The 21,658-nt window shown below is 40.6% G+C and overlaps 1 protein-coding gene across 18 annotated transcripts in view; it reads right to left on the reverse strand.

Annotated features, from left to right (window-relative positions):
• Positions 1 to 21,658, reverse strand: part of c2cd5 (C2 calcium dependent domain containing 5) — a 116,305-nt gene that overhangs the window by 93,691 nt on the left and 956 nt on the right. For all 18 annotated transcript variants that reach the window (XR_011882980.1, XM_072241778.1, XM_072241775.1 and 15 more), the window contains exons 2-7: positions 16,027 to 16,125; positions 12,291 to 12,377; positions 11,377 to 11,548; positions 8,805 to 8,900; positions 6,965 to 7,120; positions 3,790 to 3,991 (exon numbers count right to left, since the gene is read on the reverse strand). Coding sequence is in view for 17 of the 18 variants with exons in the window: in XM_072241778.1 (XP_072097879.1) it covers positions 3,790 to 3,991; positions 6,965 to 7,120; positions 8,805 to 8,900; positions 11,377 to 11,548; positions 12,291 to 12,377; positions 16,027 to 16,116 (803 nt within the window). In the remaining variant the exon portion in view is untranslated. The remainder of the gene's footprint in view (positions 1 to 3,789; positions 3,992 to 6,964; positions 7,121 to 8,804; positions 8,901 to 11,376; positions 11,549 to 12,290; positions 12,378 to 16,026; positions 16,126 to 21,658) is intronic.

The raw sequence follows: 21,658 nt of genomic DNA on the forward strand, positions 1-21,658 counted from the left end.
CTAGGAAGAGGTACAGTCGATGTTTCGGGCCGAGACCCTTCGTCAGGACTAACTGAAAGAAGAGCTAGTAAGAGATTTGAAAGTGGGAGGGGGAGGGGAGATCAGAATAACTTCATTTACTATCCATACCTTCACCGAAACCTAGTATGTGTATTCCTCATTTACACATTTTGTTTCTCTATTTCAACCATCTTGTTGACATTGCTTCTCTAAATGTTTGCAATTTAGCCTTGAACTCCCAACACAATTCCAAGATCTCACAGCACCAAAGGAAATGGGATACGATGGTGGCTATGCCTAGCATACATCAATGTGGTCACATTCACTTGCTAATAAATAGGCCTGAATGCGGAGTTTCTCCAGCACTGAGTGTGTGTTGTAAATAGGGTGCTGATGACTGTCACAGCAACAATGGACATCAACTGCAAAGCACTATAGGGCATCCTGGCTGGATTAGGTTGTATAATCGTTAGTTTTCTTGTAGTTCAACTTTCTTATGTTTGTATTTTTATATATTTACCTATATACATGTGATTATTCTGTGATTTCTAGTGATTGCAGTTGCTTTTGTAAAACTTGGTTGCAGTTGTGGGTATCACATTACTTGAGTAGCATTTATTGCTGTTAACAAATTGGTATAAGGCTAACCCACATTACATCAGCCTCTTTCTCTGGCTACTAGATTCTGCTTTTGCTACTCTCTTAATAAACAATCACAAGTAACAAGTTTTAGGCCTCATTCTTGATCTCTGAAGAACCTCAGCTCAAAAACATCAGTATCCAACATAGTGTTACAAAAGATGCTAAGTAAATTTACCATTCTTGCACATTTCAAAACAAATGCCAGTATTAGCCATAAGATTAAGGCAGCCAAAGAAAACCAAATAGACTACATTCCAGCAATTCAACACTGTGCTCAGAAATAATTCATTTAAATGAATGCCTTAAAATCACCTAAAAAAAATGCATTAAGAAATCCAATGAGGCTTTGCTACAAATAGTAGGGGTTAAAGCAATGACACCTATTTCCTATTAAAAATATCTTGCAAAATTAAAACAGACAACCTAACCACTGGATGTGAATGCTCTTAAAAGGATCAGTATCGATTTCTTGAAGTGACAATTCTCATTTGTAGATTCCAAAATATTAAGAACTTATTCTGTTTGCCTTCATTCTCTGCATATATTATCAGAGGACCCCCATAACATTTCTAAGAACCTTAAATATAAAAAAGTCTTTGCTATATGCTAAACATTGCAACAAGAAATTCTACCCTTCCATTCTCTAATGAAGTCATAAATTTTCAAAATTATTTAATTTTGCACACAAAATAAAATCACGCAATACACTCCAAAGTCTCGAAGGAATCATATTAAATAAGAGAAAAAAAAACATGCTTAAGCCAAGATTCCAATGAAGTTGCCAGTTAAGAGTGCACTCATACGCCATATGTAGAGTGAAGGGAAATATGATTAAAATAACAACTGCAAGTGAGAGATATGGGTTTTCCTTATTGGATGTATTTGTTATAGATTTGGCTGAAATCTGTAAATACTGCAGGCTTTAGGATTCATCTGTTTTTTTTAAACCAGAAAGAGCTTTCAGGACTTTGGCAAGTAGCCAATTTAATCAGGGGCAACAATTGACCTGACCTAACAAAGAATTTCAGGCCAGAGAAGGAAAAATCTGATGCAGAACCCTTGATCCAGAATATTGTCTTCTCGTCAGGCTGCTTGAACTGCTCAGGATAATCAGAGTACTTAATGGATATACAGGAACTACAATAAACTGCGAATTTTTATTAACACTGGTGAAGGACAGGGTTCAAGCACAGGCATGGACATATAACTAATTTCATCTCCCTTGACAGAAGGAGAGTGAGCATGAATGAGATTCACCATGCCCCATCAACAGCTCATGACACATACTGTAAAAGTGTGAGAATGTACATGCATCAGACATCCCACCTCTCCCAGACGTTCCGGGAGTCTCCCACATATTAATAATGGCTCCCTGATGCCTGCAAGTTATATACAATATCCTGGAAATCAATTTTTTTGAGAGCGAGTGAGCGTGAGAGCAACCATGTGAGAGAGAGAGAGAGAGAGAGAGAGAACGAACGAACACGCGCGCGCGATGGGAGAGTGTTCCAAAAAAAGAAAATATAAAACATATGACACCCCAGACTACCTAAAGTGTACCCCTGCCTAATAGGGGTCAAAACTAATGACAGTGTTGCTCGCTGCACTGTTTGCAACAGTGACTATTCTATTGCCCATGGTGGGTTAAGACTGTAAAAGACATGTTGAGGTGAGTTTAACAGGTGTCATTCGTTCATTAGCATAGCTATCGTTATTTAAACTAGCAGGCTAGCTGCTAAGGAGCTACTCTATTGCAGACATCCCACCTCTCCCGGAAGTTCCGTGAGTCTCCCGTAAATTGATGGTGCTACCTCCCTGAAATGAGCTTTTGCAGGGTGGGATGCCTGATGCATGCATTTGTACATTAGTAGTTACAAGACCTTATGATGTATAGCCAGTGATGCCACAATCCGTAGATTGCAAATATTTGCTGCCTTGATTCACAGGGGAGCTCCTTAGTATGAACCTATGAGCCCAGAATGACACCTAGCTAAATAACAACACTTTCAAGAGAAAAGGAAAGCAATTTCAAGTTTTAAAAAAGCACACTTGAAGACACTTTGCATCCTTATTGCAGTGTTTTGAATACTCTGCATGACACTGTTTTCTCTAATATTGACGGCTGAAATTTTAACCACCAGCTCATCACGAGTATCAAAATTAAGAAAGTGTAACTTGAGCCAATACTACAAAGATTAGTGGAGTAACAAAGCAGTTTATATCTTCAAACGTTTATAAATGGGCCCTTTCAGACCACCTTGTCCATGCTGCAGTGGTGACCACCTATGCCAATGCCACGTGACTGCGTTAGGTCTATATTCTTCCAAACCTTTTCAATTCATGATCCTGTCCAATTACTGATTGTAATACCTGTAACCCTTTCTGGCACTTTGTCCCATATACCCACAATGTGTGAAAAATACCTATCTCAGATCCCCTTCAAATCTTTCCTTCTTCATCTTAAACCTAGACTCTAGTTTTAATTCCTTAAAATTAGAAAAAAAAACTGTGGTAATCTGCCATATCTATACTCCTCAATTTTATAAATAAGGTCAACCCTCAGTCTCCTTCACTCCAGGGAATGCAGCTTCATCTTAGAAACTAAACCCTCCAGTCCACTCAACATTCAAATGAACACCTTTTGCATCCTCTCTAGCTTAATTACATCCCTTTTATTGTATGCCAACAGAACTGCACACAGTAGTCCATTTGTAGCTTAAACAATTATTTGTACAACTGCAACATGACATCCCAAAACCAGGAACAAAAATCTATCAGAAAACTAGGAGCAACAGAATAATCAAATGTATTCAATGTTCATAATTGTTCATAAACTCTGAATATTTGGCATAAGTTATAAAATTTTCATGACAAAGATGGCATTGTTACTGCAATGGTTGAAGGACCATTTATACCTTCTTGCTGTTGAGCTTTATACTAATGAATCTTTGGGTTAGCGCCCATTAATTTTCTTAAGGGATTTCAGAGTAAATGGGATTTACAACTACAATGAGTCTTTGTATTCAGCCATGCTCAAATATAATTGAAGTACATGTGGAACAGGCATAAGTCTTGCATGCAACAGAAGAGAAATAATGCAGAGAGAGAGAGAGATTACACATACTTGTAGCCTTATACTATACTTACTCTTTCAGGTCTTTGGATGGAGAACCACATGGAGGTGGAATTGATGTAGCGGCATTACTCAGTTTATCCAGTGTACATGCAGTCCCAATAGCACGTACCACTAGCCCAGATTCTCCTTCCAAGTCAAAACACTGTAGATAGCCCACAACTGCATTGCCTCCCATCTCAAGAACCTTGAGGCCAATTTTCCTTTGCAGTTCACCTATTAATCAAATTATTTAGTGTCAATTTTGTTTTACTATCAACACAAACATAACCATGTGAACAAGCATCAAAGAAAATAACAAGATAAACTGATGTTTCAGAATAACCTAGCAGCACTTGAATTATGACACATTTACAGTGGATGTTGCAGGTTGTGACCAAAATACAGAGGATTCCAGTTAATTGGGACACATCAGGACCAGTATATTTTGGCCTGATTTAGTGGCTGGAAATAGTTAAAAATGTATTAAAAAAAAGACAAACCACCAGTTAAATGAGCAACAAATTATGTATTTAAATGAAATATAGAACAAATTAGATTATCAATTCTACTACAGTACTATAAATCTGTACATTAGTTCATAAGTTATCAATAAAGGAATTAATTCACTGAATGCTGCCATGTTCTTTTCATTGACTGTAAATGAATAAAATCAATGTAGACACTTAGGGTAACTTTTCGGTTAGTGTCAAATCTTTTTGTGGCATGTTGGTAAGGGTCCGAAGTGTTTTTTTAAAGTCAAGGTGAAAAACAAAATGACCAAAAATCACTGCTTTTTGTATCAATGTCAATATGGACACAAGTATGCACAACTGATGCAATTTAAAAAGTATTCTCTCCAGGCATGGTGTAGTGCCTCACGGCCACACAAGTTAGAAACTGTTCAGCAACAACCCCCTGTCCCAATCAAGTGGCATGGTGTCCCAAATAAACAAAGGGAATCCTGGCTACTTTGTCGATTAGTTTTTGATCTTTAAGAGTTGTCCCAAGTAAGTAGCTGTCCTGGTTAACCAAAGGCCCAATTAATTGGAATCCACTGTACAACTCTAATCACAGGTATTGTTTTGATGCAGTAAGGTACTACCACTTCAGCTAATGGATTATTTTGAAACCAACTCTTTCATAGAATACAAATCCAGTACAGATACAAATTAGTACAGATACAAATCAACAAATTAACTCAGGTATTTAGAACTTTGGTCATGAACACAAAAGACTTTTGTTAATATAATAAGCAGAATAGTTCCTTGGAATACTACTTAAACCAAGTACAAAATCTGTAAATTTGGTGGGGTGGGGGGGAGAAGGGAAAAGAACTATCATAGAATTGTCTACTATAGAAACAGACCCTTTCAGCCCACCTTGTCCATCTATACTATTGCCAAATGGTCTGAATTAGGCCCATTTCCCTCGATGCCTTTCCCATCAAATTACCTGTCTCAATGCCTTTTAAACATAGTAACTGTACCTGACTCCACCACTTCCATCAACATCTCTTGCAGCTCTTCCAGATAACCTGTAGAATTTATTCCTTCTCATTATAAACCTGTGTCCTCTAGTTCTGGACTCTCCTGCCCTGGGAGAACTTTATCTATCCTATCTATACCCTTGGTAATTTCGTAAACCTTTATCAGGCCACTCTCAGCTTCCTACATTCTGTTGAGAATAAAACCAGCCACTCCTATTTCTTCCAGCAAAGGAGGATGGGAGGTGACTTGACAGAGGTGTACAAGATGAAAAGAAGCATAGATTGTTTGGAGAGCCAGAGACTTTTTCCCACTACAGAAATGGCTAATTTGAAGAGGCATATTTTTAAGATGACTGGAAGAAAGTATAAGGCAGGATGTCAGGGGTAAAGAGTGGTTAGTGCCTGGAATGCCCTACTAGAGGCGGATGCATTAGAGCATTTAAGAAACTTTTAGACACATGGATGATATAAAAAAGGGGAAGGGACATGTAGGAGGGAAAGGTTATTGATCTTAGAAGTAGGTTAAAATGTTGGCACAACATCATGGGCTGAAAGGCCCGCCCTCTCCAATCTAATAGCTATAGCTCTGCCGTCCAGGCAATGTTCTAGTGAATCTTTTTTGTAATCTCTCTTCCTGCTACATTCTTCCTTTAGGGTGGCAACCAAATTAAATAGCATACCCGAAATGTAGTCTAGCCAGTGATTTCATAGCTGCATCATGATGTCCCGTTATTTGATGAAGTGAGGAAAGAGGTGCTATTCTGGCAATTTGAAAAAAATGCAACCCAGAGTACACAGGAGTTAGCAAGAACAGAAAGCAGGAACAAGGAGTGAGAGAGTAAATTTTTTTTAAAAAGTGGGTCAAATTTGAGGAGTGATACCACAGGATGGTAAAATGGGACAATATGAGGTCATGATTAAAGAGTGAGAGCATGTTCAAAGAGTGAGAAAGCAATAGAAACAAAATATTATCAGCAGTGGGAGTGAAGCAAAGCATAAAACAACTACAGAACAAAATCAACCTCTTTGGAGACACCACTATCTGAACCTGCCACGCTGTATTCCCAAAGGAAAAAAAGTGAAGGATGCTTCAGATAGATGTTTAGCTGATAATAGGATGGGAGAAGGCTCAGTACTGCTGTTAGCATGGACTGGCTGAGCTCAATGGCCTGTTTCAGTGCCATAATCCCATGAAACACCCACACTGTGCACTGCCTATCTTAACATTATGTTGTGAATCAACAAACACAAGTGGGAATCAGCAGATGAGGTCCAAGGTGGCAAATCAAGTCTCTGAAGAAACTTCCAAAGTCCTCATTATTAATTTGCCAAATGCATATTTCATGAATTGCATTTGAGACTATGTATGTATGTCTGCCTGCTTTGGTTACATGGTTTAATAAGAATGAACCTCTACATGCTTTATATGGAGTCTTTGAAACATTAACTTTCTCTTCCCAACAAATGTGGCCTGACCTGCTGAGTATTTCCAGCACTTTCTGTTGCACCCTGCTAGATCAACTCATGCTCATACAGACTCCAGAACTGGCTGTTAACTATCAATAAGTATTATCTTTTATTTGCAGCACCCATCCCTGGTTCAAAATTTGTTTCCGCAATCCACGTTAACATTTCTCATGATGAGGCCACAGTTTCAAATAAGCTCTAAAAAATGTTTTTATTAAGTAAAAATTTTGCCAACAATCAGCAAGATTTTCTACCTGACATTAGAGAGATTAGCCTCTGCCTAGCTTCATTCGATGCCCTGGGTGTACGTATCCTGTCGATCCACTGGTACTCAGGATCTTCATTTACTACTAATTCTTCAACAAATCCATGGATTGTTACTGCTTTGTAGCACTTGGGAATGGATGTAGCTGTGGGGAGAAAAACACACATCTGTGTGACTACAGAATTGTTTGGCCTACAGATTATTTACACCTTTCTGTGAGCACACTGCTGTTGGGAATAATCCTGTTCAGTTGCAGACAGAAGCATTTAATAAGAAATATATGTTCATCAAGTACTGGACGACAACATGGTACACTGACAAACTGGAGACAGGGGAGCGGTGGAAGGAAAGCAGAGATAATATCATCATTGACACTGATGCCAGGTTTCCTCTGACATCAGTCAGAGCAACCTACAGAAATGAGACAAAGGGAAGGATAGATTACCGGGGAACATCAGAGAAGACAAATGCATGAATGAGAGGCAAGTTCACATGGTTAATTCTCTTAATGTAGTTAAGCAGAATGTAACCAGGAAAGTGAAGAACTGTACAGCAGGATAATAGTGAAAAGTTAGTGGAGGCATATAGTAGGTAGGTAGTATTAATAAAGTATGACTATGACTATGACTATGAGGTCCTCTACTTTCAGGAACCATCAGGTAACTTCAAGTAGGTTGGGCGGTGCAGGAGCCTGGCTGGGTTCAAAAAAACCTAAGGTATGACTGTTTGTCCTTTACGTCTTTTTCATGATCACAAGACTGCTGGATATTGAGAACAACGTCCTGCAAGTCTACCCATCAGTGAGTTACTCAGTAGCGGTGGAACTGGACTTGTTGCCCACCATGTTGCAGCCTGCTTCAGCCGCCCAGGAAAAGGCAACAGAGGTGGTACGTGGAGCGCAATTTAACAGACTGTGAGGGTGATTGTCTTGGATGCTTTTGTTGTGACTGCAAGACCCCGTTAGGCATCGGTAATGTAAAATACTCCGAGCCAGATTCACTGGATCATTGGTGGGACCAATGGTCGTGCAGCTCCCCGCCTCAATTGTGGCATGGACTAGCCCCTCATTCTTGCCTTGGGGTCATTTATTGCAGTCACTGAGGAAGAGGAGGCCGGAGACGGCTGTGTCCCGCTGGATTCCGCGCTGGGCCCTACCATTGGTCCTGTCCTCCAGTGTTCACTCGGTGAGACAAACTGGATTGAAACATGGCTTAGGGCAACATTCATGCACCATCAATTTGCAGACTAATACTCAGGGACTTGGGATTATATTAGGATTTTATTTTTAATTATTTTGGTAACTATGTTTTTCCACTATCATAATTATATGTATAATATATGTACTGTGTGCTGTATGCAACTATTGGTTCTGTGCTTTGCACCCTAGCCCCAGAGGAACACTGTTTTGTCTGGCTGTATTCATGTGTATGGATGAACGACAATTAAACTTAAACTTGAACTTAATATCCATGTTTCACCTTGACATGTGCAAAGAGGACAAGTCAAGACACTGAGCAGATCAATTAGCTCTAAGACATCTTTACTGACGGGGATCAGTGCCATCTTGGTACAGTAGACACTGCTCATTGGAAAGGTTCAATCAAGGAAGATGGGAACAAATTTGGGCAAAAAGATAGCAAGTAATTTATTCTACAGCATTCAATTTTGTACAGATCAACACAGTCAAAATCTTGTTCCTGAAAGAAAAAACTGGCACTGCAGGAAGATGTATGTATACTCAGATGGACAACTTGTAAATTGTTAATAAATTATACATACAATGAGTCTATGAGTTCATAAAATTACTGACCAATATAGGACAAACTTACTGCAAAAAAACTTGACTCCACACGATGATTGTCTGAAGCGGTTCAAATCATTGAAGAGATCTACCTTCACCATGACATTAATTTCTCCTCTGATACCTGTTTAAAAGATTATTTTAATGTAACTCAGTAAAGACAGCTTTTGGGGACAGTTCCCAGTAATCACAGGGCAGGTAGGAAATAAGCAAAAACCTGAAGACTAACTATTAGCTTTGTTTTTTGTGGCTGAGAAGGAGTGCACATGCTAAAAGTTCCCTTCAGTATCCAGGAATGACTACTACTAATCCTAGAGGGTGATGGGGTGTAAAATTCACCTTGTTCCTGGAGCTAACAGTTATTACCCGATGGCTTCCCTGAGCGATGAAAACCAGGCTCACAGTTACACTGTTCAATTTATTATCCCACCACAAATATGCAGAATGCCAATCCATCCATCGCCAAGCAACCATACCCTTGAGTCACAGGTCCACAACACAGAATGCTACCTCCAGCTCCTGATCACAATTGCCCATCCTTCCCGACAGCTGTCTAAATCCACAGCAGACATCAGACCCTCATGTTCCATTCTCCAAATGCTGATTTCCTGAACCCAGTACAGGTGTCCCCCGCTTTTCGAATGTTCACTTTACGAAACCTCACTGTTACGAAAGACCTACATTAGTACCCTATTTTCGCTTTCAGAAGGTGTTTTCACTGTTACGAAAAAAATTCAGCACGCGATAAAAGGCAGAGCGTGCCCTGAGCAGCCGCTTTCCCCCGGATTTGGAACTGCTTTGCTTTAACACGTGCCTGTGAGCAGCCGTTTGCAAGATGAATTCTATGGTATCGGAAAAACCTGAAAGAGCTCGTAAGGGTGTTACACTTACGGTAAAACTAGACATAATTAAGCCTTTCGATCGTGTTGAACAAAGTAAGGACAAAGTGAGTTTGGCTTGTGGAAGCTGACGAACATGATATTGATGAGGTTTTGGCATCCCATCACCAAGAACTGACAGATGAAGAACTGATGCAATTGGAAGAAAAAAGGATAACAATCGAAAGCGAATGAGTAATGATAAAGTACGACTTTAATTTTGAAAGGGTATGTCGGTTTAGGAGATATTTGCAGGATGGTTTGAATCCTTATTAAAGAACTGTGTGATAGAAAAATGCGCGAGGCTCAGCAGTCAAGCAAGCCTTCCATATCAGCCACAGCAGACGACGAACCTCGACCTTCGACATCGAGGCAGGCAGTCATAGGAGAAGATGAGCTGCCTGCCCTCATGGAAACAGATGATACCCCAGTGTCCCACCACCCCAACACCCAGGCCACGGATAGATACTGTACCGATTTGCGGAGAATGCAGCAGTAGCCAGGAGGCACACAGCACATCTTTAAGAAAAAAGCCGAAATAAACGTGCTAATTAATTAGGTGCCGCTGACACGTAATTGTTGGCCCAGATTAGAGATGACGCAATCGGAAATCGGCACTGATCTGGGCCGACAATTATGTGTCGGGCGGCACCTAATTAATTAGCTTGTTTATTTTGGTTTTTTTCTTAAAGATGTGCTGTGTACCTCCCAGCTACTGCTGCATTCCTGCATGCTTCGCGGCAATGTATCACTCGGTGGCCTGGAAGGTGAGGGCCACTGCACTACCCAACCTGCGACGACTTAGTCTAACACACCATCATCTGTGTGCTCGGCACTGTCCTGATTCTGGTAAGTGATACTACACTGTATATACATTATTTCTACTTTATATAGGCTGTGTATTTTTACGTGTTATTTGGTATGATTTGGCAGCTTCATAGCTTAAAGATTACTGGGGAGAGTGTTCCTGCCAACAGCGCTTGCGTGAAATTTTCTGCCAATGCACTTGCGTGAGATTTTCGCTACGGAGAACAGTTCAGTAATGATTGTGGAAAAGTATTTCTACTTTATATAGGCTGTGTATTTATCATATCATTCCTGCTTTTACTATATGTTACTATTATTTTAGGTTTTATGTGTTATTTGGCATGATTTGGTAGGTTATTTTTGGGTCTGCGAACCCTCACAAAATTTTCCCATATAAATAAATCGTAATTGCTTCTTCGCTTTACGACATTTCGGCTTATGAACCGTTTCATAGGAACGCTCTACCTTCGGATGGCGGGGGAAACCTGTATCTGCATATTTTTGCCTAGGCTCCCTTTCATAACTGGTTTCATGTAATGGCTAATGTTTAGGAAATTATACTTCAATAAAAAATATCTTGGAGCTTAGATCTTAGAATATTAATTATAAAGTTAACTAAACATTTTCCTATTTTATAACCATGCAATAAATCTCAAGACCACAATTACGGCTATTGCAAAACAATGGAAAATACTTTCACATGACTGAGAATCTATGGATGCAGTACAGGCTTACTTTTTGATATCTACAATCTGTTGCAACTGAGATAGTTTGCTTTGTGGACTACATATGTTACATTATTCATGAAAATAGAAACTCTAGCTGTAGACCTCATGATTAATGCACATTACCAGTGATTCTCAGCATAACAGAAGAATATTGATATACTCATAACTTATCAAAAATTGCACTCACCATGAATAGTGTCATAGATTGGAAACCAGCCAGAAAGAATGGCTGCCGCTTCATTGGATAATAAAGGATCGATATCAATGTACACTTTCCCAATAGCATCATTAGCACTGTAGGTATCATGATCTAGAACTGTGATCTGTAGTGGCTCATCTTGTAAGTCTTCATCATCAACCTGCAAAGACGTTTCCAATTATTAAAATACATGAATTACTTCCCCTGACTAAACACTACTCCTACAGGTTGTCCTATCTGTGCAGCGCCCACGAACAATAGTGTTCTTAGCTAAGCTTACCAACTGGATAATTCTTTCCTCTATCACACTTGTGAACCAAACAAAGCTCCTCTGGAATCACCTGTCCGTTAGATCAGACTGCAACATTACTATTTTGAACCCAAAAGATTCTGCTGATGCTGGAAATTCAGAGGAACAACCAGAAAATGCTGGAGGAACTCAGCAGATCAGGCAGCATATGGAGAGGAATAAACAATCAACTTGTTGGGCTAAGACCCTTAATCTGAGTTTAATCTTTTTAAGTCTTCCGGAAGTTATACCAGGGAAAGTCAACTCTTGCTTCCTTCACGAGGATCTGTAACCCAATAGGGTTTCAGGGCAAAATAATGAGGTAAATGCAAGGCCAAGATTGCCAGTTAATACTGCTATTATTTCAAAAAAAGGGACTCTCCTGGATGCCTTCTGAGATGCTTATGTCATCAGTCCTGGATGACTTGGGCTACCAAGATAGGCCACGGAGACCTCAGCTCTCCTTTCACTGTCAAATCAAAACCCACATGCCTTAAATTGAGTGATAGTGCAAGTTTTTTTGTCCATGAAATTTAAATTTGTGATTTATCTGATCAAGAGCAAAATGCCAGAGGATTTAAGTGTACATGATGCCAACTGATATAAGCCTTACCTCAAATTTAAACCATTCTGAATTCCATTGGGGATTAAGCGATTTGTGGTACACATCGGTCTTAAATGTTGTATTGCCAAACTTTACCTGCAGGAACAATAGTTTGATTAGTATTCAACATTCTTTGTTAAAATCTATTCATATTAAATTTAGTTATAAAACAAATATCCAAGCTGCAGTCTTTCTTAAAACTATAAATGTTACCTCTATTTGGAAGCAGTATCTCCCTTGGGTGGTCAGGGTAGATGCTGAAATATTTTCACTAATCACAAACAAGGTGGCAAAGTTACAAAATAAAGGGCTAGTCATTTTTTAAAAAATGCATAGAAACTTCCTCCTTGTGATATTGAATCTTTGGAATTCTATGTCCCTAACAAAAATGGAGGCTCGTCTTGTTTCGAGCAGACATAGATGCAGCTCTCTCCGGTAAGACTCGCGGTGGTGGCTTGTGTGTTTACATCAAGACAGAATGGTGCAAGAACTCTGTGCTGGTTTCCAGGTACTGCTCATCGCTAGTGGAGTTTGTGACTGTTAGATGCAGACCATTTTATTTACCACGGGAATTCACCACTGTCCTTATAGTTGGTATCTACATTCCTCCCAACGCTAATGCTAAGGAGGCACTCTGGGGCTATTAGCAAACTGCAGAACGCACACCCTGATGGACGGTTTAATGTCGCCGGAGATTTTAACCATGCGAACCTTAAGTGGGTGCTCCCCAGATTCCATCAGAAGGTGGACTCTGCAACGAGAGGGGAGAATGTATTGGACCTTGTTTACACAAACATTCCCGATGCGTACCGGGCGGAGCCCCGCCCCCACCTCGGTTACTCAGACCACATCTCTGTTATGCTAATCCCAGCATACAGACCGCTGGTCAGATGCTCCAGACCAGTTCAGAAGCAGGTGAAAAGCTGGACAGCAGGAGCCATCTCTGCTCTTCAAGACTGCTTTGAGCACATGTTCAGGGAGGCTGCAACCGATGGCGACTCTACCAACTTAGAGGAGTACATGGCATCAGTGACTAGCTACGTCAGCAAGTGCATCGATGACCTCACTGCGGCCAAGACCATCACTACACATGCTAACCAGAAGCCATGGCTGATCGCGGAGGTGCGTGCGCTGCTGAGGACCCATGACTCCGCCTTCGGAGCAGGTGACAAGGCAGCCCTAACAACAGCAAGGGCCAAACTGTCCCAGGCCATCAGAGAGGCAAAGCGTGCACACGCCCAGCGAATCCACAGCCACTTCCAGGACAGCAGCGACACGCGGCGCATGTGGAAGGGCATTCAGGCCATCACCAATTACAAGACGCCACCTGCCTGTGCCGGTGATGTCTTCCTCCCAGATGCGTTGAACAACTTCTACGCTCGTTTCGAGGCGGAAAATGACGTGGCGACAAGGAGGACCACCCCTCCTCCACATGACCAGGAGCTATGTCTTACCGTGGCCGATGTGAGGAGAACCCTGTGCAGGGTCAACCCATGGAAGGCTGCTGGACCAGACAATATTCCTGGCAGAGTGCCTAGAGGATGTGCAGACCAGTTAGCAGAGATTCTCACTGACATCTTCAACATCTTCCTGAGCAGCGCCATCGTTCCTACGTGCTTCAAGGCTGCCACCATTGTCCCGGTGCCGAAGAAGTTTTCAGTGTCCTGCCTCAACGACTACCGTCCCCTTGCACTCACATCCATCATCATGAAGTGTTTCGAGAGGCTCATCATGAGGCACATCAAGACCCTGCTGCCCCCCTCACTGGACCCCCTGCAGTTTGCGTACCGTCCCAACCGCTCAACAGACAACGCCATTGCCATCACCCTCCACCTGGCCCTAACCCACCTGGACAAAAAAGACACGTACGTTCGAATGCTGTTCATAGACTTCAGTTCAGCATTCAACACAATCATTCCTCAGAAACTGACTGGAAAGCTGAGCCTACTGGGCCTGAACACCTCCCTCTGTAACTGGATCCTCGACTTCCTGACTGGGAGACCTCAGTCAGTCCGAATCGGAAACAGCATCTCCAACACCATCTCACTGAGCACGGGGGCCCCCCAGGGCTGTGTGCTCAGTCCACTGCTGCTTACTCTGCTGACCTACGACTGTGCTGCAACACACAGCTTGAACCACATCATCAAGTTCGCCGATGACACGACCTTGGTGGGTCTCATCAGCAAGAACGTTAAGTCAGCATACAGAGAGGAGGTGCAGTGGCTAATGGACTGGTGCAGAGCCAAGAACCTGTCTCTGAATGTGAACAAAAGAGATGGTTGTTGACTTCAGGAGGACACGGAGCGACCACTCTCCGCTGAACACCGACGACTCCTCCGTAGACATTGTTAAGAGCACCAAATTTTTTGGTGTTCACCTGGCGGAGAATCTCACCTGGTCCCTCAACACCAGCTGCATAGCAAAGAAAGCCCAGCAGCGCCTCTACTTTCTGCGAAGGCTGAGAAAAGTCCATCTCCCACCCCCCCCCATCCTCACCACATTCTTCAGAGGTTGTATTGAGAGCATCCTGAGCAGCTGCATCACTGCCTGGTTTGGAAATTGCACCATCTCGGATCGCAAGACCCTGCAGCGGATAGTGAGGTCAGCTGAGAAGATCATCAGGGTCCCTCTTCCCACCATTACAGACATTTACACCACACGCTGCATCCGTAAAGTAAATAGCATTATGAAGGACCCCACACACTCCTCATATAAACTCTTCTCCCTCCTGCCATCTGGCAAAAGGCACCAAAGCATTCGGGCTCTCACGACCAGACTACGTAAGTTTCTTCCCCCAAGCCATCAGACTCAGTACCCAGACCCTGGACTGACACTAACTTACTGCCCTCTACTGTGCCTATTGCCTTGTTTATTATTTATTGTAATGCCTGCACTGTTTTGTGCACTTTATGCAGTCCTGGGTAGGTCTATAGTCTAGCGTAGTTTTAGTGTTGTTTTACATAGTTCAGTGTAGTTTTTGTATTGTTCCATGTAGCACCATGGTCCTGAAAAACGATGTCTCGTTTTTACTGTGTACTGTACCAGCAGTTATGGTCAGAATGACAATAAAAAGTGACTTGACTTGATATATTTATGATGGAGATAGAGGGACAATATATGGACAAAATTGAGGAAATAGGGGATTAGGAAATTGGTGTAGGAATTGAGACTAACACAGATGAGCCACTATCATACTGAATGGCAGGGAAGGTGTGAAGGACCAGATGGCCTACTCCTATTCTCTTGTGCTTCAACTTCAAGTTCTCTTGCCATGAAGAGTTTCACAACCACTTGAGAAATTAGGCAGGATTTCATTTCAATGTCCTGGCAATAGCACTTATTTATTTATCCTTATTTATTCAGATTTATCACACGTCTTTAGGTTAAGACTCAGGCTTGTCCTCTGATTCCCCCATATTCCTGTCCCTGAACCCTAACCTGACTCCTAACTCCCTTCTCTGTTGCCAAAACCATCCCTACAAACCAAAAACAAAACTTGGAAAAAAAGGCAGAGCTGCAATCTCAACAGAGACCGCAGCTTGACCCCGGATTTTGGGAATGGAATGAAGTGTCAGCCTAAATTATGTGCTGATGACTCCAACAAACTTATTCATGGACACCCACTGAAATTAAAAACATTAAATTCATGGCATGGTGAGTTATCTTTGTACTGACCAATGTACCATACGGTAGCCTGGTAAAATCAACCATTACGTTCCAGTCAATTTTGTTTATGTGTACAAACCTCTACAAATGCATCTGTGAGGTCACTGGCCCTGTCCATAACCGGCAGGTGACGGCCAGCCACAATCCTGACTTTCAGCTTCCCCGGCATTGTTACTCTCTATTTGGGAGGGGGGTGGGGAGAGAAACAAAAAGGTTACATTACTGGATGCAAAACAAAAAGGTTACATTACAAGATGCATCATGAATCATTATTTTAATTCCATTAAAGAACCTCAATGGGATTTTAAAAAATAGCACACCACACTCAAGTTTTTAACTGAATGACATTGATCTCCACAGCTTATAGTTATAGACACAGAAAAAAATTTAACTGTACTTTGTGTACTGACAAAGTCAGGTCCGGACAGTGCATAGAGTGCAGAGTGTTTGGATAACCTAATGTCTTACAAATTGGTACTCGGTATTGAAGAGAAGTGCAATTGTTTGTGTGCTATTAGTTTAGGCAGATTGCATTTGTCGATTATTGTGACAGGTGAAGATCAGACGCCATTTTATGAGTAATTAATGCAGAAACAAGGTAATTACAAAGAGTTCATAAACTTTTTCTTGCAACTGTATCACACCATTTATGTTAGGATTTTCTCAATTCCTTCAATGATTAGATTAGATTAGATTATGAGAACACTCAGTCCTCTTTTATTGTCATTTAGAAATGCATACATGCATTAAGAAATGTACTTTGTACTAATTTTAAAATCTCCAAGAGATACACATGGTAAGTGCATTAGTAATACTTCAGCAAACTCTTTTTCACATAGTTTTCATTATGGGTGGGAATTATAAGGGTGAATGCCACTTAACATCAAACAGATTGTAATACATGGAGCTGAGTTCTGGGAAGGTTTTCCTCAGGGCCTTAAGAGAAATGAAAAGGTGCTTGTAGCAGAAAAAAGCATAGAGTGTGGGATTATGGTGGTATCAAATTGAGAACAACCAACAATCACAGGATGGAAGAATGCTTGCAGCAAACATACGCAAGGATAAGACTGTGAACCTAACACAAAAATTGGGAAGTCAACACAAAATCAGGGACAATATCTGTGATAAGATACACAGGGCAGAGTTGAACAGGACTGGGGAGGATGACAAAGAGTAACTCCCAAGATCTAGAGCTTTTAGTATTAGTAAGAGTAAAACGGTTTATTTACCAAAGTTGGAAGCAAATGGGCTCTCTGATGAAGGAGCAGGAGATAGAAAGCTCATTGACAAATAGCATAAGGCAATGCATTTTCTCACAAAATATGAAAAAACAGCTAAACAGTGTTACAGGTTTCTGCTAGGAAAGAAAGAGAATGACCCAACTACCAAATATTAGGTTTAGATTTTGTTTTATTGTGATCTTTGCACTAGATAGTGTGAAACTTCTAGGGATCAAAAGTGGTGGCAGGGCATGCATCTGAATGACGTAAAAATATTACACACTCACTACTTGAAATGATAGAATAGACAACAATAAGATTTTTAGGTAAAATCTATTATCTACATAGCCCAAAATCCTTAAGCACCAAAGCAGTAGATTATCCTCAGGTACAGAACTGGCTTTTCTAAATTATTTTTACACAGACTAGATTTATTTGGAAATTATTAATGTGACACAAAATAAAATACATTTTATTGCATGCCGTATATGACTGCAAATGCATACAGCGTCAGGAAAGACACAGGGGATATTCCTGAATTTGCTGGTTTAAAGATGGAAAGAATAGGAAAATTATTTAAGTACATAATTGAAAAATATGACATTTCCTAGATGGCATGTAACAAAAAGGCAACAATTTCTTTCAGTGCATCATACATTAATGTTCAAGCTAAAGATGCAAGCCACAAGCAATTATCATTATATTTCTAAAGTATACAATGTGCTGCACTGACATTCGGAGATTAGCACACAGGCTGTCAATGCAATTTTGTAAAGTATTAGCTTGCAATACACAAAATAATGTTGAAATATTCCTGCTGCCATTCAATTTTCTGGTAACTGAAAAAATGGGCCAAGACAATGGTTTGCAGGGAAATAAAAAATACATAAGCACTAAAACATGTTTGTATAAAAAAATTTATCTACGCAACATTACACTCTAACTGGATGCCTTAACTTTATCCACACAGCCACCTAGTGGCCGTGGTCTAATGGCATTAAAAAAAAGCACGACTAACTAGAGAAAGGAGTCATTTCAGAGAGATGTAATTAAGTGTAACATGCAAGATTTCTAACAAACAAATGTGACACAGAGAAACACAAAAAAGTATAAGGCAGCTGACTCTATGCCATGACAAGTTAGAGGTGCAACAAAATCATGCCAAGTGTTACAAATCGGAACAGGTGCAGTAAGTATTTGTTTACAAACTACTGAAAGAAAATGCCAAGTGCTTTTACTATTGCTGTCTTTGATCAGCAGCTCTCTTCAGATCTTGGGATAAGTTCACAATTGACAGATCTGCATTTGTTATATTAAAAGTTCCAATTGTCACAAAGAGAAATTTACCTGATTTAAAATGCAGCATTAATAATTCCCAGCAAATGTTGACTTTTCTCTTGTTGCCTGACATACTACTTAAACTATACTCCCCTAAGAAGCAGCCTATGTTAGACCTGTATAAATTTAAATTGGATGTTAATGAACAACATTGCAATTTTTTAAATAACTTTCAAAGAATCCTCTTCAGAATATTTTTTATTCTTTCACAGAAATGAGCACAAAGAACTGAGAACAAACATTTTTTTTCTCAGGCTGTTGGAGAAATCATCGTTCACTTTTTCAATTTATCCATCTCCACATACAACCCCTGCTTTCTCCTTATTTGATTACAAAGATGATGGATGTTTCAATGGTAAGCATTTTATCTTCATTACACATAAACTTCTGTATGCAGACACTCAACGTTTTATGAACTTCTTCCTCTCCAATCTCACATTTCTGGTCCATCAACCTATGAACAATATCGTTTTTTGCCTATTTTCATTAATTAATTTTGTAACTTGTGGAAATTTTTAAGTATTTTTAACTAGTGCCACAAAACAACAAATTTCCTGACATATGTCAGTAACAACAAAGATTTTGCTTCCTCAGTATTTCTGGGTGTATCTTATGGATTTTGAGCTGCTGATCATGAAAATCGCCATTAAATTTCCCTAGTGTGTACCTTTTTTTAAAAAAAAGCTTATATTTGATACTTCAATTCATAATTCAAACCAATTAAAATGTTGCCCATAATGTAAGCTGGAAATTTTTCTATCTTGTCCAGGCGTGCCTGGGCATGCTTAGGCATGGCAGGATAGGCTTTAGAAAGACTATAAAAGCATCTCACACACGCACCATTCTATGTATTGTATGTTTACATGTATATTGCTTTGTGATCACGTTGATGTGCATACTCTATATACATAGCATATTGTGTGTACGCATCATAATAAAAGTAGTTGTATTTTCAGTTGTATTTGTGAAAGTAAAATGTCTCACCAATGTTGCAACAGCCGCGATATTTCCTGTTATATTTGTGACAAGTATACACTTAAATTTCAAGGATGCAGCATGACTCTTCTTCTTAAGAAAGCCTATGACCTCTATTCTGGGTGCAAAATTGGAGACCAAGACAAAGCCCAGGCTCTGCACATTTGCTGTGCAACATGCACAGCTGATCTTAAGAACTTGGCTCAGAGATACACAGAAGTCAATGTCATTCGCTGTCCCAATGATATGGCAAGAGCAGAAGGATCATGTGACAGACTGCTACTTCTGTCTGACCAGTGTGTCTGTTTTCTCTGCTAAAAACAAGAAATCCATTAAATATCCAAATGCCCCTTCAGCTATGAGACCTGTGCCACATGACAATAGTCTTTCAGCACTGAAGCCGCCAGAGACATGAAGTCAAAGATGCCATGATGCATGAGCCAAGAATGGAAAACGTCATTGATAGAGTGAAGCCTTTATATCGAGTGAGCCTCATCCAATAACTCAATCTCAGTTAAATGACCTGGTCAGAGACTTGGATTTGTCAAAGACAAAAGCAGAATTACTGGGTTTAAGACTGCCAAGATGGAATCTGCTGTCACCAGGCAAATTTCATGAAGGATTTCAATTTTTGAGACACGTTTCATAGAATAACTGATGCCAAGATTAAGGAAGGAATTTTTGTTGGCCTACAAATCAAACAGGCCATCAATGACAAGCAATTCGGGTGCTGATGCTTTGTGCCAAATTAAGTGGGTGTGGGGGAGGGACAGGGTTGATGCTTTACTGCTGCTTGTGCGTGGGGGTGGAGAAGGGGGCTTTGGGGCTCTGTTTTTTACTGTGATTCATTCTTTGGGGGTACTCTTCTGTTTTTGTGGATGTCTGTGAACAGCAAGGATTTCAGGTTGTATATTGAATACATTTACTGATAATAAATGGAACCACTGAACTCTCTGGGCTCCCCATAGTTTACAATGGGATATTACTAATTTAAGCAGTTCACCACTACCGTTCATAACATTGCAGGTGCGGGACTGCAGCTCTTACACAGTGCTTCTGGAATGTTTATTTCCATCCATCTGACACTAGTCAATTGACCACACAGTTCACAGACGATAATAATAAACTGGCTTACCTGCCAATAACTGCCCATCAGTCTTAAATTATCAACGAGGAATTGAGGCACCTCACCAATAATCCATTCATCAGCTTTTTCCACTGGTTAGAGTATGCATTATTAAATTATTTTTAAAGAAATTGCAAATGCTACTCCTGACATGTGCTTCTACATTCTCACAGAATCAAGGCTGATCCTGTGTCTTGATGGAGATTACAGATTGTGATGTGTAATAATTGTGTAGTTAAAGAGACAAGGTACTTCATGGATGCACCTCAGCTTGGAAGTGCTAGATGTGTCATCAGCTCAGTATTGATGCCAATCTCTCAGCAGTCCTGTTGTGAATTTCTGCAAAATTTGGTGAGGAAATGGTTAAGCAGCACTTCTCCTTGACTGTTCCCCACCACCTGCTACTCAACTATGTGGTTATAAACATTAGGATTCTGCTAGTTCAACCTGCAGAACAACTCCCTGTGATGGACAATGAAAACCCCCATCTAAATCTGTGCACCTTCACTGTCATCAATTCTTCTGTGACTTTGTGATTCATCAGTGGTATGCGATGATCAGCAAAAGCTATCCTTATCTAGATTTGACATAATACCATGATTCAAAGTTGAACACTGCCAGTCCAAATCCCTCCTAACCATTGCACTGTGTAATAACAGAACAAGCTCGGGGATGATGAACAGTGAGAGAAGAGTGCCTCACACAGGTCAGCGAGTGTGCATTAAAAAGCAGAGCTTCCAGGGATTTTCAGTCTTTGAACAGTGGCCCATGAGAGTGAGACAAGAGGGGAGGCTTGACTGAGAGAAGATGAAAAGCTGGTGGGAGATTTGTTTATTTATTGTTTTCTTCTTTATAATTGCACAGATAGAACAGTAGGGATGCCACGCAAGACAGTAGAATGCTCCCCCTGCTGGATGTGGAAAGACAGCGAGATCTCCAGCGTCCCTGATGACTTCAACTGCAGGAAGGCAGCTGCAGCTTGTAACACTCGAGGTTAAGGAGTTGGAGCTGGAATTAGATGAACTCCGGATCATTCAAGAAGCTGAGTCTCT

This window comes from Mobula birostris, chromosome 23 (assembly GCF_030028105.1).
Source record: "Mobula birostris isolate sMobBir1 chromosome 23, sMobBir1.hap1, whole genome shotgun sequence".
Taxonomy (NCBI): domain Eukaryota; kingdom Metazoa; phylum Chordata; class Chondrichthyes; order Myliobatiformes; family Myliobatidae; genus Mobula; species Mobula birostris.